General features: G+C 37.2%; 1 protein-coding gene across 8 annotated transcripts in view; it reads left to right on the forward strand.

Annotated features, from left to right (window-relative positions):
- The window catches only part of RHOT1 (ras homolog family member T1), a 77,616-nt gene extending 56,867 nt beyond the window's left edge, over positions 1 to 20,749 (forward strand). For 3 of the 8 annotated variants that reach the window (XM_006940065.5, XM_023244210.2, XM_045045333.1), the window contains exons 15-21: positions 335 to 465; positions 1,185 to 1,268; positions 2,841 to 2,960; positions 5,351 to 5,553; positions 6,538 to 6,633; positions 8,294 to 8,416; positions 19,642 to 20,749. In XM_006940065.5, coding sequence (XP_006940127.4) covers positions 335 to 465; positions 1,185 to 1,268; positions 2,841 to 2,960; positions 5,351 to 5,553; positions 6,538 to 6,633; positions 8,294 to 8,416; positions 19,642 to 19,759 — 875 coding nt within the window. In that variant the 3' untranslated portion in view covers positions 19,760 to 20,749. Of the gene's footprint in view, positions 1 to 334; positions 466 to 1,184; positions 1,269 to 2,840; positions 2,961 to 5,350; positions 5,554 to 6,537; positions 6,634 to 8,293; positions 8,417 to 9,850; positions 9,962 to 19,641 lie in introns of all 8 variants that reach the window. The other 5 variants (XR_002738140.2, XR_006590027.1, XM_023244212.2 and 2 more) reach the window with 5 other exon arrangements.
- The last annotated feature ends 398 nt before the right edge of the window (positions 20,750 to 21,147 follow it).

Raw genomic sequence — 21,147 nt, forward strand, 5'->3', positions numbered from 1 at the left:
TAGATGGGATATAATGTTGGCTGTATTCACTGTAATTTTCATTTGTTTTTTTGGATATCATTTTCCTTATGAACATGTACTACTTATTTTATGATGAAATAAATATCACTTTAGAGCCAACTTTCAGAAATGCATCTTTTCCACTAAGTGAAGCCCTTCTGTGTTATATTTAGTGCTTTATTTCCCATACAGCTTGACTGTTGCACAGTATGTTTATTAATCATACACTTCATAAAAATGATAGATAGCAATACCATATTTTGCAGAATGTGAAATGGGGGCTTAGTGAGTCTAAGTAGTACATAATTAGGGTTTTTTTTTTTTTTCTTTTCAGTAACAAGAGATAAAAAGATAGACCTTCAGAAAAAACAAACTCAAAGAAATGTGTTCAGATGTAATGTAATTGGGATGAAAAACTGTGGGAAGAGTGGAGTTCTTCAGGCTCTTCTTGGAAGAAACTTAATGGTGAGAGTTCTCAGAAAATAGAGCTTTATCCAACAAATTTTTATCCTCACAAGTTTACGTAATTTTTTCATGGCCATTAACTTTTTTAGATGATTGCTACAGATCAGTCCGTAACTTGTATGTATTAGTAAAGTGCAATCTAAGGGTAACAGTAATCCTGTTGAACTGGCTTTATCTTGGTTTCATTGCTGTTAGTTATCCTTTGTTTTTGTTTTTGTTTTCCTAAGCAGTGTTTAGGTGGGGGGTTAAATAAATAGAATACATCTGTGAAAGCACCTAACACAGTGCTTGGCCTGAAGTGAATGGACCGTAAATACATCAAATTGAATACTGTATCTAATTCTGGCTACTGCCCTGAGTACGGAGATGGATGTATTTCCACATGAGTTTCATGGCGGACCAAATTACAGTGTAAGGAGAATTGCTAGCAGGTGGCTCTGCAGTGCACTTGGCAGTGGTGTAGTTTACTTCCTTTTCAGCTCCTGCTTTTACTTTGTGCAGAACAAATGCATCTTTTGAACCAAGAACTAACACCTTAAGACCTAAGAACTAAGAAACATAAAATCAACGTCCCCTCTGTATGGATAAATAATACATAGCTTAGGGAGGAACGCCCTTTTATTTGTAACACACTCACAGGTACATGCAGAGTGTGTGTTGGTGAAAACTAGATACTGTAATTGCTTACTGTAAATATTGAGATTTCTGGTTGTTTTCAGAGACAGAAGAAAATTCGTGATGATCATAAATCCTACTATGCAATTAACACTGTTTATGTCTACGGACAAGAGAAATACTTGTTGGTAAGAAATTCTCTGGCACGTAAAGATTACTAATTATTAGGTGTATTTTTATATGACTTTGAAAACATAATTGGATTTAATTTAGTGGCTGTTTTTAGAACTTTTGTGATTTTTTTTTTCTTTCACTTGGTTTATTCATTGGAATTAATTTTAATTCCCTTGATGTGTGTGGTGATTACATGGGTGTAGATATAAGTAAAAATCTATTTGTGTGCTAAATTATGTATTATACACAATAGAAAGTAAAACCAAGAACAAAAAATAATTTCTTTTTCCTCTTCCGCTTTTATTTAAAAAAATGTTTCTTCCTTTACTGTTGACTAGAAATCAATATGAAAACTTACTGTGGGTGCTTTTGGTAGTTTATCTATACTCTGAATCGAGTTTTATCTATTTAGCAGGGAGGAGTATAGTTACCAAATGTGTTAGTCCAAAAAAACGGATGAAAGAAGTATATGACTGAAAAGATACTATGAAATACAGTAGTAAAAGATTATATGTTCTTCTTGGATCCAGTCATATTTTGGTTGGAGCCCTGGTCCACCATTGATTAGCTGGGTGACCTCAGGCAAGTGGCTTTTTCTCTCTGAGCCTGAGTTTCTTACTAAGTTAGCTAATATGAGGAGCTCCTAACAAATAATAGACACCAGAAAGAGTTCATTTCCTTCCTTTTTCTTTTTGGAAATTATTTATTCTGCCAGACAGATGATCACATTGAATTTTATATAGTTTTTCCTCTTTATGATAAAAGTTCTTTGTCAGTTTCTTATTAAACCTGGTTTATCTCTCATTCTTCTCCTATAAGTTTAGTTCTACTCATTGGGTACTCTGTGAATGTAGCTGGCTGTTAATTTTCCTGTTTTTATTCTTCTGTTGTTCTTTGCAAATTGATATCTTTCACGTCTCTGAATACCCATGCTATAGTAGTGTTTTATTTGGAATATATTGAATTGCTTCTGACCCTCTATCTCCCCTTTCCTCTCATCAAAGATACACTCTCTTATATAACTCAATAGTACTGAATTTTACTCTAGTTAGATCATTGTCATATTATAGGTGGGATATTTCTTTAGAGGTTTTATAATAAACATTGAGAGTAGGCAGTGAAGTCAAACAAAATGACCTTAAAGAGTCTTTTGCTCTGCTTTTGTTTTTGCTTTTTTTTTTTTAATTGGTGAGGGGAAAAGGTGGTCTGTAGTCTGTTCGAAAGAGAAGAGACTTGGAATCACATCTGAGCTCAAAGTTTGGTCTGATAACTTGGTAGATGTGTTATATTGGGCAGTTGACTTAATCTCTATAGCTTGTCTAATCTGTATAGAGAATGTGTGTAAAGGGCCTTCCTGGCACACATTGGTCACTAGCTAAATGTTCACTTCTGTAAAACCTTAATTACCATTTTCAGTCCACAAAATCAGAAGCCACTTATTTATCTACACTTCCCACCTCTAAAAATAGCCTGAAAAGTTATGCTTAACTAGTACTTTCTTATTTGGAAGTCAAGCAGTAATAACACATGACTTGAAGTAAACATTGTTATGATATTAATGTTTATTATCTTTCTCTTTTTACAAGCTGCATGATATCTCAGAATCGGAATTTCTAACTGAGGCTGAGATCATTTGTGATGTTGTGTGCCTGGTGTATGACGTCAGTAACCCCAAATCCTTTGAATACTGTGCTAGGATTTTTAAGGTTTGTTGTTCTTTTGGTCGATAATGTAGTTTAACTTTATATGGAGTTAAATGGAATTGTAATGTGATGTTTTTCTAACCAGGGAGATGCAAGAAAATCACTTGCGGGGCTTTTAAAAATACGTGTATGTGTGTCCTATCCCTACAGGTTCTGGTTTCATTTTGAGGTGGTACAGTCTGACACACATGAATTATAAAATTTTTTTTCCACATGTGCCTCTGATGGGCATTCCTACTTAAGAACCTCTGCATTAGGGGCGCCTGGTTGGCTCAGTCGGTTGGGCGTCTGACTTCGGCGCAGGTCACGATCTCACGGCTTGTGAGTTCGGGCCCCGCGTCGGACTCTGTGCCGACAGCTCAGAGCCTGGAGCCTGCTTCAGATTCTGTGTTTCCCTCTCTCTCTGCCCCTCACCCACTCATGCTCTGTCTCTCTGTCTCTTTCAAGGATAAATAAAACATTTGAGAAAAAAAAAAAAAAAGAACCTTTGCATTAATGGAAGGTCTTCTTGGCTGTTAGGAATATGCAAGGAGGGATGCCTGGCTGCCTAAGTCGATAGAGCATGCAACTCTTGATCTCAGTGTTGTGAGTTTGAGCCCCATGTTGAGTGTAGAGATTACTTAAAAATGAAATCTTAAAAAAAAAAAAAAGAAATGCACATGGGTTTTATATATATATATATATATATATATATATATATAGTGAGTTTTACCAATAGTAATAATAGAGCAAGGGGAATAACCAGAGGCTTGAAAAGTCCTCAGTCACTTTGAGATTATCACAAAGATGCAATAGGAGTAAAAAATTTATGTATAAAGGAATTTATTCTAGCATTGTTTTTTTAAAAATTTTTTTTTCAACGTTTTTTATTTATTTTTGGGACAGAGAGAGACAGAGCATGAACGGGGGAGGGGCAGAGAGAGAGAGGGAGACACAGAATCGGAAACAGGCTCCAGGCTCTGAGCCATCAGCCCAGAGCCCGACGCGGGGCTCGAACTCACGGACCGCGAGATCGTGACCTGGCTGAAGTCGGACGCTTAACCGACTGCACCACCCAGGCGCCCCTCTAGCATTGTTTTTAATAAAAAAAAGAAAACTAGAGGGACGCCTGGGTGGCTCAGTGGGTTAAGCTTCTGATTTCGGCTCAGGTCATGATCTCACGTTTCGTGAGTTTGAGCCCTGTGTAGGGCTCTGTGCTGACAGCTCAGAGCCTGGAGCCTGGAGCCTGCTTTGGATTCTGTGTCTCCCTCTCTCTCTGTTCCTCCCCTACTCGCAATCTGTCTCTCTGTCTCTCTCTCAAAAATAAGTAAACATTACAAAAACAAACCAGTGGGGCACCTGGGTGGTTCAGTCGGTTGAGTGTCTGACTTCAGCTCAGGTCATTATCTCACAGTTCATGAGTTCGAGCCCTGTGTTGGGACTCTGTGCTGACAGCTCAGAGCCTGGAGCCTGCTTCGGATTCTGTGTCTCTCCTTCTCTCTGCCCCTCCCATGCTCATGCTCTGTCTCTCCCTGTCTCTCAGTAATAAATAAACGTTAAAAAAAATTTTTTTAAAAAACCTAGAAATAATCCAGATGTCTAACAATAAAGGGTGGCTTACCAAATTAAGATAAAATAAGAGAGCAGAATATTAAGCAGCTATTGAAAATAATGATTTTGAATTCTGAAAACATGGAAGAGTCAGTGTTATATATATTTTTAATTGCTTTTTTTTTTTAAATGTTTTTACTTATTTTTGAGAGAGAGAGACAGAATGTGAGCTCGGGAGGGGCAGAGAGAGAGAGGCAGACATAGTATCCAAAGCAGGTTCCAGACTCTAAGCTGTCAACACAGAGCCCAACCTGGGGCTCTAACTCAACGAACCACGAGATCATGACCTGAGCGGAAGTCAGATGCTTAAGCTTAAGACTGAGCCACCAGGCACCCCTCAGTGTTGTGTTTTTAAATGACTATGTCCAACATAACTTGCAGCTACAGAAAAGTTTATAAATGCATGTGCTTAAGGACTAGCAGTACATAAAAAATGAAAATAGTGAAAAAAATAATCAAACTGTGAAGCAGAAATGTATGAAATGAAAATAGTGTGCTTTAGGATAGAGGAATTTAGGTGGATTTCTCATTTCAAAATATGGTATCTTTTTCATAAAATATATATTTTTTCAAATTGTAGTGAATCTGAAGAATCGTTATAGGTTTGTATTATTACCAGTGTTAAGAGAATTGGCCCTGGTCTTATTACGAGACTGCTCTAGACCACTGCCAATCATTGCCTCTTAGTTTACTTTCTCTTTGAAGCTGTGCTTTGCCTAGGCAGAGATAATTTTTAGTACACATTTAATTAAATGTAGTGATTTTTTAAATTTGTCATCAGCCTTTGATTTTTTATTCCATAGCAACACTTCATGGACAGCAGAATACCTTGCTTAATCATAGCTGCAAAGTCAGACCTGCATGAAGTTAAACAAGACTATAGTATTTCACCTGCTGATTTCTGCAGGAAACACAAAATGCCTCCACCACAAGCCTTCACTTGCAATACTGCTGATGCACCCAGTAAAGATATCTTCGTTAAATTGACAACAATGGCCATGTACCCGTAAGTACTTGCTCTGCCGTCATTTTCACGTTGCATGGTTCATAATAACATCGCATGCCATTATTAGCCATGAAGGCAAACTTTTGTCGCATAGAAGTTGTTCAGCAACAGAAAGAGACTTTGTTCTGAGAAGGTACAAATTTGAATAAATGCGAGTTTGGTTTGGGTGCCATAATAAAATTACATAAACAGTGCTTCTGACAGTATTTGTATATTTTTAAGCAGGCTGTAACTATCTTAATAGGATAGTACAATAAAACTCAGCCCCAATCCCAGCGTTAAAAAAATAAAGTCTTACTGCATTAAAATGGGGTTGGCATCATGTTGCTTTATGCTTTTAGGACATTTCCATATGAACATTTCCATATGAATTTATATTAAATTATAGATATGTTTGAGTTCAGACTATAATGTCTTTTTTAAGTGCTGTAAAAAGTAGTTGTGATTGGAATTCCTGCTATATAAATGTTTTACATTAAGTGTTAATGAGCCATGAATTTTATGTACATTTATTGTATATCTATACATGCATATGCATAAGCACATAACTGTGGACATCTTCATAGCTTACTAACTGCCTTAGAAGTGCATGGTTCTTAATGGCATTCTCCTCAAGTACTGTGTGTGTATAATTCTGTTGTGTAACAAGATAGTTTTTCAGGCAGTGCGTTTCTCAGGACATTAGCTTAATCTATTTATTATTAATTTAGTCTCTAAATAATTTTCTTATGAAAACTAGGATATAAAATAGAGTAATAATCAAACATGGCTATAAACTGAAGTCTTGCAGAAGGTGTTAATTTGTGCAGATTTTTCAAGTCAGAGTCAACTGCTATTCTGTTAACTAATACGTTTTTAAAAAGGCAGCAAACCCTTGAAATTCTATTTGTATTGGAAGACAAGTCATTCCTATTACTATAAGATAAACAAAGCCTTATTTATGTTTTACCTTTGCTTTAAAACTCTCGTGTATGTTATCTACAGAGAGGATCATTACAGAGACAGACTCTCCCGAGACACGGGCAACCCTGATAGGATAGAGAATTTGAGAAAAATCTGGGTCTTTCTAAAAACTGCTTTGTAAGTTACTTTTTCTTTATGGCTTCTGTGGGATTTTGTTGACATTTTCTTATAGATGACCAGATCTCCTTTCTTGCCAGAATTAACATTTAGTAATTATCCAGAAACGCACTGCTTGGTCCGGCTTATTGCCTAACTGTATATTACAGTGGTGTTTTTTATATTTTGTTTTGTTTTACTATGTAAATGCGCTATATTAATCTTGTAGATAGCTGTGACAGTGTTTTCAGAGCTGCATCTTTAAAACATTTTCCTGCAATTTGTGTGCGTGTGTATGTGTGTGTATATGATAAATGTACATACAGGGACACTTGCTTAGATGGTGACTCCCAAACTACTTCTCATGAAGCATCTCCCTGTTGCTAAGCATACTTTGCATCTCTCCTTTTTGGTGGGTGGAGCCTGTGTATGTTGAAGAGTCAAATTATAAAATAACAGACGGATTCCAGTATGACAGCTGGCAACAACTTAGTAGCTTTGAGATGTTCATCATCGCAAGTCAGGTTTTTGAAAGGAATGTCTTGAGTCTGTAAGAGTTTTTTCAAAAAAAATTAATTCTTGTTTTTCTTCATGTTGGGAATTAGGCATTGTTGGGATGCTGCTAATCTCCACAACCATGCCACCGTGCCATGTGGTCTCATCAGATCTCACAAGCTCAGCCAAGTCAGATTGGGCCAGTCCTTTGACTGAGAAGCCTTTAAAAAAAAATGTTCAGGTGTTACAGGAAGTGATGGCATTGATTCATCAGGTGGCACTCTTCTGAGCAGGTTCTGCGCCAGTGCCTCTTCAGGGTGGTGTGATGGCTTTGTGTGTCTGAGTGGCTCTGACCACCGAGCGGTCATTGAAGACCCCCTACTTTGGTGGTTAGGACGGAGGTGAAATAGGTTGCCCCATGTGCCTGTAACAACTAGTATCACTCCACTCAACCAGAAAGGAGCCAGAAAGTCTCCCTAAATTTCATCTCTAAAATCAATCGGACCCATTGTTGATTTTTACAACCTGAACCCGGAGTTTCATACTGTCATACTCAGCTGCTGTGTTTTAGTAGCAGATGAAATCAACCCTATATTTTGTTCAAGTGGAAATTTATGAAGCACTTTGGTTTCCTTTGGGAGCCAAGGTGCTTGATGAATTAAAGACGATGTTGTTCATATCTCCTCAGGGTTGAATATACTCGTCTTTTGACTCTTTTGTGTATTTGTCGCTCTTCTCCTTCCTGGTTTTCAGGCATGTGTGTATGCTGAGGGAGGAGGAGGAGAAGGGAATGGTTATTTAAATGCTAGCAAACTGTGTCTTTTCGGTGGGTGCTATGGCTTACTCGGTTTTTCTTTTTATTAATTTACATGAGGGTGCCATCTATTGCTGTGCATATTTATTCCACTAAAACTCTTGTAATAATAATTCCATCCCCCCTCCAAAAAAAGCCAAAAGTGTTAGCTGATTTTCCTTAGATTTTCTCTAGGGAGGGAGGAGGGAGCTATTGCTGTTTATTATATTTTTGGTAAACGTGGAATTCTGCACAACTTTAGCATGCCCCACACTGTCCTTTTCCTTAGTGTTGCTTATGCCTAAATCTTTTTTTTTTTAAGTTGGCACACCCTGACTTGTGCCATATTTGTAAGTAAGAACTCAACTCCTGTCCTTCTGTGTGTTTTCGCAGCCATGCCCGGTTACGCTGTATGTGCACCTGCAACAGGTGTACATTTTGCATCTGTCAGAACTTCCTCAACTCAGACTTGCTGCAATCTGTAAAGAACAAAATCTTCACTGCAGTTCTTAACAGGTTCTTAACTTTATTTACTGGGTACCAGGCATTCTGTTAAAATACAAAAGAAAAAAAGTTGATAACTATTTATTATACATCTACTCACTACAAAGACAACAAGCCAACTGATGCCCAACTAACTTCCACTAAAATACTTACTGTGGTGACAGTGTTTTTAGGGGACTTACAAGATTTCGAATTTCTTTTTCATGAAGGAAGTTAAAGTATTTTTCATATTAGAGGATAATATGTATAGGGAGATTACAATCTTTTGGTTGAGAGTTGTAGAATTAGATTAGGATTTTTGTGGTAAGGAGCAGACCCGTGTTCCCAAATGTTATGCATGTTACGCTCAACTAATATAACTTAATTAAAACCATAGTAATGAAAACAGTATCTTGGGTTTAAAAAAAAATTCTCTATTATAAGTACTGGAATGTTTATTTGAAAGAGCATGGCTTCTGGAAATGAGGATAATAGCCAACTTTAAGGATTCAAAGGAATATCATGGGAAAGAAAAAAGGATCGGTAGAACTAGTTTTTGAAGTCTTTATAATTGAGCCCAAAACATGAAGTATGCCTAGAAAGTAATGTGCTTTTTCAAAAGGAAAGAAAAACAAAAATATAAGATACGGACATTCCTTTAGAGTGATGAACTTGGAAGGTATATTCTTATTCTGGTTATGCCTCCATTGTTCAGATTGACATTTTGTGAACACTTAAGAGCCTGTGTACTTTGTATCTACTGTAAAGTTTTGTGTCTGAAGATGAATGAGTGTTCTGAAATTGACATTCAGCTGTTATCAGGAGCTGGGCTTGATTAAGACAGATGATGAAGCTAAACAGATTTTGGTTAGAAATGGGTCCATTCTTTGGTTTAGCACTGGACTCTCAACAAAGGCTAGGCTCTGATGGTACCGAATGAGTAGGATAGGTTGTGTCCACTAACAAAAATAGTAGATGTGCCTATGAAACAATGAGACTGTATTTTATGTGAGTCAGAAACTGATCTTGAAGGCATTCTAAAAAGAGTTTTGATGATATTTTGAGCACTAGCAGCTCTGGAATAAGAATGCAGCCATCTCAGGTGACTGCTTTTGAAGGGACCGCCACACTAATTTGGTGGTAAAGTTCTGCCTCTGTCCTTCGAATGGCTTCTTGTAAAGTAATGACACAGATTCTCTCATGGAGACTGAGAAAATACAAGGCTAGTTCAAACCAAACAACATTCAGGAGCTCCGGTGTTAGAAATGGTAGAGTTGGAAGAGATTCCAGAATTCATCTGGCCTAACCTCCCATTAGAATGCCTTCCTGAAAGCCTTCCCATGGAGAGTACTGCTTATCTGCTGGTGGCTTTCCTCATTGGAGAGGGTTTTTGCTTTTGCTTTTGCCTTTGCTTTTTAATTTTATTTTTTAACTAAAATGATTTCCCTATAACTTTCTCTCCTTTAGTTTTAGTTCTGCCCTTTAGAACAACATACGACTATTCTCCCTCTTCAACATAACAATCCTTCAGACATTTGAAGACGGCCATCATGTCTCCCCTAATTTTCTCTTCTCCAGGTAGAACATCCCCATTTCTTTCAGCCTTTTCTTAAATTAGATGGTTTAGTGACCTCGTCAGTCCTGGTTGTTCTCATCTGAAAGCCCTTTAGGTTTCCAGAGTTCCTCTTAAAAGAGGTGCCACTGAGGATGGAGAGCAGTGCCTCAGGTGTGACGGGGCAAGTCCAGAACAGTGGGCAGGCCTGTTCCACAGTTAAGACAGCACCTGCCCGCTGCATGAGTTAACTTTTTTAGCAGCCCCATCCCATTGTTGATGCATATTAATCTTGGGGTTAATGGAAATCAGATTTTTTAAATATGAAGTACTGTTAAGGCAGTGTCCCCTCCTCTCTAATTGTGTATTTGACATTTTTAGTTGACTCTCTGAATCTAAACACAGATACGTATGTATCTCTATTAAATGTCATATTCTTCTTTTGGATCCATTTGTTCTAGCTCAGTCATTTCAAACATTATTTTTGTCATTTGTCCCATTATATATCTCTCTCGGCATTGTGTTATTTGCAAATTCGGTAGATATGTCTTATCTTTCAAGTTACTGATAAAAAATAATGTTGAATACCCGGAGCTTGGAGAGAGAGAGAGAGGGCGCCAAAGCCAGCAAGCCCAAAAGTATTCCACTGGAAAACTCTTTTGCCAGTGACACGGATTTAAAATTCTTGGGGAAGGACTGTTCTGTAAATTAAAAATATTTTATTATCCAGTCTACATTTTCTCTTATTGTCTTACAAGAGATTTCACGGAGGGCTTTTTTGGAGTCAATATGTAACTTCCACCACATGCCCCTGACCTACCAGCGTAGTCATTTTACCTGAATAGGAAGTGACATCTATTTGGTGTCTTACTCTTGTTGAACCCGCCTTAGCTCCTAATAATTGCTAATCACAAACCATCTATTTTATTTATTCTGGAAGATCTTGAGTGTCCATAATTGCAGATTGATACATTGTCCGCACCTTTAGTGACAATTTTATTGTTGGGTTGATTTAGTCAGTTTCCAGATGAAATAGGTTGGGTGTATATTAATGGATGAGCTTGTTTATAGTAAATTACTCTGTACAATGATCTTTGAAGAGAAATCAGTACATTTTGTCCTATCTACTTACAAACTAGAAGTAACTTAATGGTAATGTCAGCATACATCGCTGACAACTAGTAACCAAGAATGGAATAAATGAAAAAGATAAAGAGGAAAACCAGAGTACCTTTCAGAGAACTCCTTCCTGGTTCCTGGAATTTTATGGAAGTGCAGTGGACATTTAGGGCTTCTGAACTGAAGTTTACTCCTAGCTACTAGGAAGTAAACTCCTAGTTTACAAAAGGGTGTAGGTAAGGTAGGTGGGGGTAGAGGCCCAAAACTTAAGTGCCTAAGGGTCTGGACAGGCAATGTGAATGAACGAAGGTGACCAAGTGAAAGAAGTAAGAGCCGCGGGGACTGTGACAGGCCCTGGCGAAAAGAGACAGCCACAACCCAGCTCCGGCCGTTTGTTGTTGTCCGGGCTGGGTGTGCCAGGTCTTCTGATTCTGTGAGACCCTAGAAATCAGGGTTTTTATGTGAAATTTCCTGCTGGTCAAATAATGGCAATTAAATTTGAATCTTGGAAAGTACTAATCAGAACAAAGCGTGCTTACAGGCCACCAGCTTGCAACGTCAGTCTTAAGCTGTGGCCAGGCAAGAAAAAGAAAAACGTACACCTGAGGAAGGAAAATGTCTCTTTCCCTCCCCCCTCACCACATCCTATTCCTTTTTCACCAAGAATCTGAACACGTTATGGGGTCACCTCCTTTCTCTCCCATCTCTCAGGTCGTGGCAACCTTTGGTGGTTGGTCACAATTGGTTCATCGTGCTAGATCTATCTTAAAGTTATAAAAGCAGAAGGAGGATTGACTAATTGGGTAAAAGTCATCTAAGAGTTTTTCACTGTAGTTCAGGAGGAGCGTCACTCAACACTGAGCCTTAAGTCTTTGGTTTCAGAGATCTGCCACATCTCGTGTTTGGTTTAGAACTGTAAGAGAGTAGTTTTGAAATTTTTATTCAAGCAACAAGTTTCATTAAATGTTCATTAAACTCTGGTACATACGTGTTGGTCTCAAATTAATGCCTTGTTTTAGTGTGCTTGTAAACATGTCGCTTGCTGAAACAAGTCACTTCTAGAAATAGTCCATGTTTGAGGCCACATTCTGCCTTCACCTGCCCCTGTCCCTGTGATTTATTCAAATACTTAAATACCTGCTTTAGACAGAATCCTCTGCGAGCTGGGGCAAAATATAAAGATGAAGATAGGGACCTGCCTTTAAGTAAATATTATGTTATTAAAATTTTTTCCTTAAAGTTTGGTTATGTTTTCAGTAACCTTAGCCCCTCATACCATAAAAAGAAGTGCTATGTAACCTCATCATGAGAGGCTTTATTAAGCCTAACCGTTTATATTCAGGCTCTTCCCACAGATTCATTTCTGAAATTATCCATTTTTTCCCTAGCTGTCTTTGGCCAGTAAATATTGTCTCCCCTTTTTTTGAGCTTATTTACTGACACTGCATTATTTTAAGTAGAAAGTAGTAAGAATTTTTTTTCTTTTTTTCTTTTTTTTTTTTTTTAATTTTTTTTTTAACGTTTATTTATTTTTGAGACAGAGAGAGACAGAGCATGAACGGGGGAGGGTCAGAGAGAGGGAGACACAGAATCTGAAACGGGCTCCAGGCTCTGAGCTGTCAGCACAGAGCCCGACGCGGGGCTCGAACTCACGGACCGTGAGATCGTGACCTGAGCCGAAGTCGGCCGCTTAACCGACTGAGCCACCCAGGCGCCCCAAGAATTTTTTTTCTTTTTAACGTAATCGAATATATATATATTTTTCAAGATGTGAGAAAAGTGTTAAACAAACTATGTGTCTGATATATAACTTTGTTCTTTGATAACTATGGTCTCACCCTTCTGACCTGGATAGGTTTGTTTTTCTTTAGAAGAATTTCTGAATAACGGGATTATTTGCATTTAAATACATTTGGAAGACGACTAACATGTGGTCAGATGATTTTAATCTTTGGCAATGCTTTCATTTCAAATATTGGTACTGGGATAAATATACCTTCTGATTATATTTTAATTTTTAAAGACCTTTTTAACCTGAAAGTGTTAAAATGAGTATGTAGGAGTGAGCTGGATTGTTGGTTTGAACTACCCAGGATTTTAGTTATTACGTATTTATTATTCTGACTTCAGAAGACTCCTGCTTTGCATGAGGATGTTACTATACTGTAGTGTGCTGTGAACTTTAATTTGTCCTTTCCTTTAGGTGTTCAATTTGTCTGTCTGTGTCACTTAGTCATTTTTTGAACTTCTCTCAATCCCTGTCCCAGCTAGAATTCTGAATGTAATCCTCCCACTTCTCCCAGCTTATAATGTAATCAAAATTGTTTATTTTATAATTTATTATTTTGGTGCAATTTTCTTTGATACAATTTTGGTTTTAGGATTCTTTCATCCCATTTTATTATTTGAATTAGCCACATAAATTATTTGTTCATGTTACTTCTTTTTTTTTTTTCAACGTTTATTTATTTTTTTTTGGGACAGAGAGAGACAGAGCATGAACGGGGGAGGGGCAGAGAGAGAGGGAGACACAGAATCGGAAACAGGCTCCAGGCTCTGAGCCATCAGCCCAGAGCCTGACGCGGGGCTCGAACTCACGGACCGCGAGATCGTGACCTGGCTGAAGTCGGACGCTTAACCGACTGCGCCACCCAGGTGCCCCTGTTCATGTTACTTCTTAAGTTTAGTAGCAGCATTATACTTTAGCGACCAATTACATAGTTCACAGTGAGTATTTGAGTAATGATGCATTTTTAAAATTGGGTATATGTGGCATTTATTTTAAGCCATTTGTTAATGACATTTGCCCATATTGCTTTAATAATCACCTAAGTTGCTCGTTAATGTTAGAGAGGTTCTGTTGGGAATGTAAGAATGCTTAGGATATTATGTTACAGTAAGATGTTGTATACAAGAAAGTCTGTCCTATTTGAGCTTCATATGAAACCTCTGTGTCCCCCTGTATCAAGGTCCTAAAAGGCTTTTCTTTTAATTAGGATACATAGTCTTATGTTTAAAATTATACAGGAGCTTATGTTATAGATTCTCATTAAGGAAGCCACTGCTTGTACATTTAAAATTTTTTTGCCATATTGTTAGAATATTAAAGGACGCCACAAGGTGGAGTTTGCCTATTCTGATCTTTAAGTGTCAGTAGTTAACATGTAGATATTATGTGTTTCCCATGTATCTACGATCATCTATAAATTTTGGTTCTTCTAATGCTTGGTGAAGCATTTCTTGACATTGATGCACACTTATGTCCTTTCCTAAAGTATGTTAGGCATGCTCAGTTAACAGCTTTCTTATGATTTGTGTTGCAGTTCGTCTTTGTTGGATACTATATTTTGACTTCTTAACCTATTTTGAGAAATATATTAAAAGATTTCATGCCTACTAGTTAGAAGAATTGTCATTGTTAAAACTGTTATTAAGAGTAATGGCATTATTATTAGGAATGAATGTAAAAAATACTTCACTAGGCAAAACAAACAAACAAAACAGTAAGAGGAGTAAAAGAGAGGCCCAGAAGACTTTAAGAAGAAAGTGAAATATTTTATTTATTTATTTATTTATTTATTTATTTATTTATTTATTTATTTATTTTTAATGTTTATGTTTGAGAGAGAGAGCGAGTGAGCATGGGGGAGGGGCAGAGAGAGAGGGAGACACCGAATCTGAAGTAGGCTCCAGGCTCTGAGCCCTCAGCACAGAGCCCCACGCAGGGCTCGAACTCATGGACCGCAAGATCGTGACCTGAGCTGAAGTTGGATGCTTAGCTGACTGAACCAGCCAGGCGCCCCAAGAGTGAAATACTTAAAAACAGAACACTTAACTATAGTTTTGGTGACCTCGGTACAGTTTTCAATTTGAGATATGTTTTTGCAACTAGGAAAAAGCTATATGTGATATCTCTGAGTCCTAGTAACTAGGTTACACACAGTATAGTTAAATAGGCTGTTTCAAAGTATTAACTTAAAAATTCATACTTGAGATATGTAAGTGGATAGAATTATGAAATTAAAAGTACATTAATATTACTGCATTTGTACACCTCTGAGTTGGGTTTGGAAAGGATCAGACGGTCAGATGAGAAAAACAGAAGCTAGGAAATCCACACTTATTTCTGAAAAGCTGTATGGGAGTGCTGAGAAGTACTTGGCTGGAACTGCTCTTCCTGCAGATCTCCTAGTGCTACTGCTCTTGACTGTGTTCTACTGAACTTTTCCTTCCACCTCATAATAGCCTGCAATCCCAGGCAAGGTTAATTGATACCTTGACCTTTCTGAATTCTCCCCTTTCCTTAAATTCTAATTTTTGCAGACTTTAAGTCTTTGCAATAGAGTTTTTATGCCCCAGATGTAAAGTTCCATGACACGTTATAAAAAACAATATTAAAAGTACCCTATTTGGGAATAGCTAGAATGGGTTTAATTCCATTGAGCCCTTTAGAGTTTGATTGTTTTGTTCCTAAATATTGCAGCTGATAACATTCCCTTTATGATTGGTTAAATACATTGAACCAATAAAGATTTCACCTCATGTTCTTTATACGCAGTAAATTGCAGAGTGAATCAAAAGTATCTTGTATGCCTTCTTTAAGGCATTCTGTGCAAAGATACCTAGGAATTTTGGTCATTCTGTTATATGCCTTATGTGATTGTTCACACAAACACCTCTTCATTTAAGTCTTTATTGCCTGACGTTTGAAACCTTTCCTCCTCTTTGCCTTATTAAGTAGCAGGGCCTGGCTGGCTTAGCCAGTGGCGTGTGTGACTCTTGATCTCAGGGCTGTGAGTTCAAGCCCACAATGGGTGTGGAGCCTACGTAAAAAAAAAAGAAAGAAAAAGAAAAAGTAGCACTTGTCATCTGATTGACATATGGGCCCTCAGCACTTCTAAGCAGAAAGCCAGCATCCAATATGCAGGAATTTTCCACCTAAGAGCTTAGAAGCTCTGACAAGCTTCAAATGATTAACTAAGTTATATTCTAGTATTTAGTAATGATTTCTTATATTCTAAAAAGAGATACTGCTGAACTAAATTATTCCACGCAGAGAAGGAAAATGTGATTCTGGTACATCAGTAGGTATTTTTAAAAAGAATCTTTATACACACAAATGCACACTCATTTTTGACCCTGTAATACTCATTTTTGGGAAGTCTGTCTTAAGGAAACCACTAAATATGGAGAAAAATCTTACATGGAAGGATATTGATCACTTCGTAGTGGAGGTGGCCACCCATAGGAATGGAGTATAATAAAGCTGTCTAAAATGATGTTTCTGGAATTATGAAAAAGTCCTTATATAAAGGATGTAAAAGTATATGAATTATACATATTGTATTTGCAGCAATGTAAGAAGCACACAGAAAAAAATCTAAAAGGAAGTACCCTAAATTTTAATCAGTTGCTTCAAGTGATGGGACTCTAGGTGATTTTTTTCTTCCTTCTTTTATTTTCCTCGTATCTTATCATGAACATATATTGTATTTTGACAGTAAAAAAAATAATAAACTTTAAAAAGAAAGAAAAAGTATGCCATAAGATATTATAATTTATTCTAAGATGATATTTTAGGTGAGTCATTTTGAAAGGATTACACTTTTGAATTGTGGAAGGATTATTTTTGCTTGAGTTTAGAAATGAAGTAGGAAGCAACTCTCTGAAACCGTTACTCCGTTTCTGCTTGAGACCTGAAATGACAAATGTGGCCCAGTGCTGATACTCTGGAATACAGTTCAGATCTTCACACTGTTCTCTAGTCAGGTGTTGTCAGTCAGCTAATCAATGACAAATGTGCCATCCGGTATAAATGCTTTCTCCTAGATGGAGAGCCTGCTTAGGGCAGCTGTTAAAAGCACATGCTAAAGGCGTAAAATGGGTGTCTAAGTAGCTTTTCATGTCTAAAAGTGTCTTAAATAACCACTATAACGTTATGGAGTCATTGAAGCATATTTTATGAGTTAATAGTTGCCTTAAGTTTTAAACTAGCTGTATCTAGAGTATGTATCTATATTATTTGTCATACAGGAGTATGAACTGCTGTTCTGCCTGTTGGAGGCTATACTATAGTTGGGGGAAAATAATAATCACTATAATTACTATCTGACATGCAAAAGTAAACCAAGCAGTAAAGTCAGAATATATTATGTCATGAATGGTAGGGAATACTTTCTTTAAAATACAAAAAAAAGGAGCTGTGTGAAAACAGATTCCATACTTGAAAAAATGTTTATGAGAAATCATTGTGACTGATTTTAATGTGATGGCAGCTAGCTTTAATACTAACCCCTCTCTTGCCCAAGTTAAAAAATGAATGTAAACATTTTTTTTTAATCCTCCATCAGTAAAGATGAATAAAAAATCACAGAGAGCCCAAAGCTGAAGCAGAAGCTCTAATGCACTTGTAGCCAGTGTTCTCACTTTAAATTCTGTGCATCTCTAATTGATTTGGAATTATGCACTTTGAAACTCTCATCGTAGGTCTGTTACAGTCTGTGAGTTTGGGATGTTGGACCTGATTTTTTACAGATGCATGTTTGCAGTTGTTGGTAGTCTGCAATTAGAAGCCTCAGTAAATTTCATGACTAATAGCTGTTAGCCTCATTTTGAATGAATACTTACGGTCACCACATAACTGTCAGATACTGCTTTTGGTATTGGTTTCAAGGGCTTCTCTTAGTGTTTCGGGTCAACCAAGACCAGCCTCTAAGGGATATATAGATACTGTATATAACCGCCTTAGGTTTCCTTGCCTGGTACGTGAGTGTTTTTAAAAAGTACACATAGATAGGTGTTTTTTTTAAGTTGGGCAATTTGTTACAGGATATATTTATTTAAATATAGAAAGCCTGAGACGCATCCTGTTATGGTGGCGACTCAATTTGTGTGTGCGATGTTTAATTGAGAGATGTTATTTTCAGTCCCCCACTTTTGTGAGCTCTGCTGTGAACTGCAAATTGTGTGCATGTGTACATAAAAGGTTAAGAGCCCGGGTAGCTGAGTGGGGTGCCATGCTGTTAGCAGACGACGAAGGCAGTATTACTCACCAGGTGCACGCCGTCAGCTCTGTAGAAGATTCCATCTTCATGGAGTCATCTCATGGTCCACTTTTTCTTGAAGCCAGGTAACATTTCCCCCAACCAGCGGGTTGGCCTTGGTGGAGTTTTTCCAACTGGAAAAACTGAAACCGAAGAATTTTCTTCCCCTAACTTAAAATAAATAATTAAGCATTGCCTGTTGGAAGAACTAACTCACAAGGTGGAATGAACCTGTGTTACCACTTTGCTTTGTAAAATAATACTTATGTCAGGAGTGATTTTTATTTTTATTTTTTAGGAACTGGGGAGGATAAGAAATGGGAGTGCTGTGTGTTGTGTTGCCATGGTGATAAGCATGGAGCACTCTGGCTTGTATTACAGACTGTTTCTAGAGATGCGCAGGTTGCATTTTGTGATAACTAATCTGATTGTCACCCTTCGACTATTGCTGAGGCACAGTAGTTTTGTACAATTGATATTCTTGGCTCTTAACTCTTTTGCATATGTCAGTGTCTTGGTCTTTTAATGATGTCTGACTTTTGCTTCAAATCTGTTTGTTTCACTTAGTTGTAAAATAACCTAAACTAGACAGCCTCTCTAAACTCCTAATTCTCTAAATTTGCTGTATCTCCTCAATTGTGTTCAGTTAACTCAAACTTCAGTGATACTTGAATAAAATATTCCAGCCTTTGCTTTAAAGCTTTATCCTCTCTATGGTAAGCTGTCATACTTGAGACTCTTGACGGTGCTTAGCAGTGTTATTAACTGAGCATGCTCACAAACTCAGTTTGTGGTACAGGCTGTCCCTGTTCTTGTCATGCACAATATGGCTTCTTTTACGTCATTTACCTTTCAGTCCATCTTGTTTCATTATGTCCTTTGGTTGGTACCATTGTCACTGCCTGTCTAATAATCAGGGTTGTTTTTGTTTGTTGTTGTTTTTTTTAAATTTTCTTTCTTTAATCAGCAGTAACCAGATTAATGTGAGCTGGTAAACTTTCCCCATCCCCTTTGGGATTTTTTTGGTAAATTTTTATGGGGCTCAGTGTCCCCAAAGTTGATTTTAAGCAGTGCTCTTAGAAAAGTATTGTCACTTGTCACTTAACTGCTTACAAGATAGCTTTCAATTCCCGGGGACAGGAGATTGTATATTAAGTCCCGTGAAATTGACTCTCAAAATTGTGAGATCTCAGTTTTACCTCTCATTTTGAAGGACTGTGGTGGTATTAAAAACTGGTAGGTTGATTTGTCTATGTTCTCCATTTCCCATGTGAAGAAAACACACAATTTTAGATGTTTATTACTCCCAGATAGTAGCTAGTTGTTAAAGACATTTGTCTTTATTAATGTCTACATTATATCGTAAGATAATGATGATATAAACAATGTACATGTGGCTACATGGATAAATGATTTTGGTAAGCATTACTGTATGCAATTAGCCTGACAAGTGTGCTAATACTTCCCTAAAAGTAGACTGTTCATATAATTGGTATTTTCATACTAATCGTGTTTTGAACATTAATTATATTTTCTAACTACAGGCACGTGACACAAGCTGACCTCAAGAGCTCCACGTTTTGGCTTCGAGCAAGTTTTGGTGCTACTGTTTTTGCAGTTTTGGGTTTTGCAATGTACAGAGCATTGTTGAAACAACGATGATTAAAAAAAAAAATACTGGCCCCACCAAAAACAAATACTTTTATGTATTTATGTATGCTTTAAATTCTGCTAGACATATTGAGATATTTATACATGCAGAGTTACTTTATTAATATTTGTAATTCATGCATAAGAGTATTTTAATGATAGTTATAACTGCAGTATTGACTAGCATTGGAAAGAAACAGCTTAACAGCCAAACTAAAATGGCTAAATTTCAGAGGCCAAAAGGGAATATTTTGTAAATAATGTACATATTCAGGCAAGATATGGTCTCCCACACTGAATTCTAGAAATGATGTTTCTAGACGTTTCTACATGGTATTGTTAGTGTTCAGTTGGCTCATTCTCCTAGGTCTAAGCTCAGAGATTGTATTTACTCATGGATTACTTATTTATTTCACATTTTACTCAGAATGATCCCTCTGGGTTCTTCAAAGAACACGAGGCACAATTGGCCATTTTCTCTCCATTTTTAAAAACAGATGAGTCATGTCAGCTTACACTTCTCCTTCAGCCACTCATGGTAGGTCAGCCTTGAAGCCATCGTGCAGTCTAGAAAATTGCATAGCTGAGTGTTGAAGTGCTTCTTTAAGGAAGGAGTGAGTTCCTGGCAATTAGCAGAGGCGTTGCCTATATGATTATGTTGCTTCCTTTGTCTGTATGTTGAATTTTGTAGCCCTTTCAATCAAATGAGAAAAAAAGATTTGTATATTATCAATGTTTTTAGTTTAAATAAACAGTCACCATTCCTACTATGGAATTTCTTCCCAAAGTGTGTACATCATTCTCCAGTGGCTGTGTCTGTTCTAGTGTCTTAACAATAGCTGCATGTGTCATACCGTTCTCCATCCGGCTAGGATAACCTAGAAGCAGCACTTTTGTAAATGGTAAAGTAAATCTAATGAATATAAACTCTCATGATAAACCTATTTTTTTCCATCATCGAACTTTTCAAGTATTTAAATAAATAACTGCTGTGTACCGTGATCTTGAGTTTTTTTGTCTTCTGGAGTAAATATTTTGCACAGATGTGAATGCAGTCCTCTGGTTTCTGTCTTTCTCACCTTGAAAATTATTTTTTTGTTCAAGAAGATAATAGTCGTGAGGAAAGAAGACAAGTACGATTTGTATTATATGAGAGGAAGTCTATCTTAAAGTTGTGGGCAAATCTATTCTCTGAGAAGGCCAGTTGTTTTCTCCTGCACGTACCTAACTAACGTGGTTTCTGCTGTGACTTACATGTTTATCTACTCCTCTAACATGGATTTTTTTCCTCTTTGCTGTTGTGATGAACATTTTCTCTAGACATCACACTCCCGGGGGTGCCTGGGTGGCTCAGTCGGTTGAGCCTCTGACTTCAGCTCAGGTCATGATGTCACAGTTTG

Source organism: Felis catus, chromosome E1, assembly GCF_018350175.1.
Source record: "Felis catus isolate Fca126 chromosome E1, F.catus_Fca126_mat1.0, whole genome shotgun sequence".
NCBI lineage: Eukaryota > Metazoa > Chordata > Mammalia > Carnivora > Felidae > Felis > Felis catus.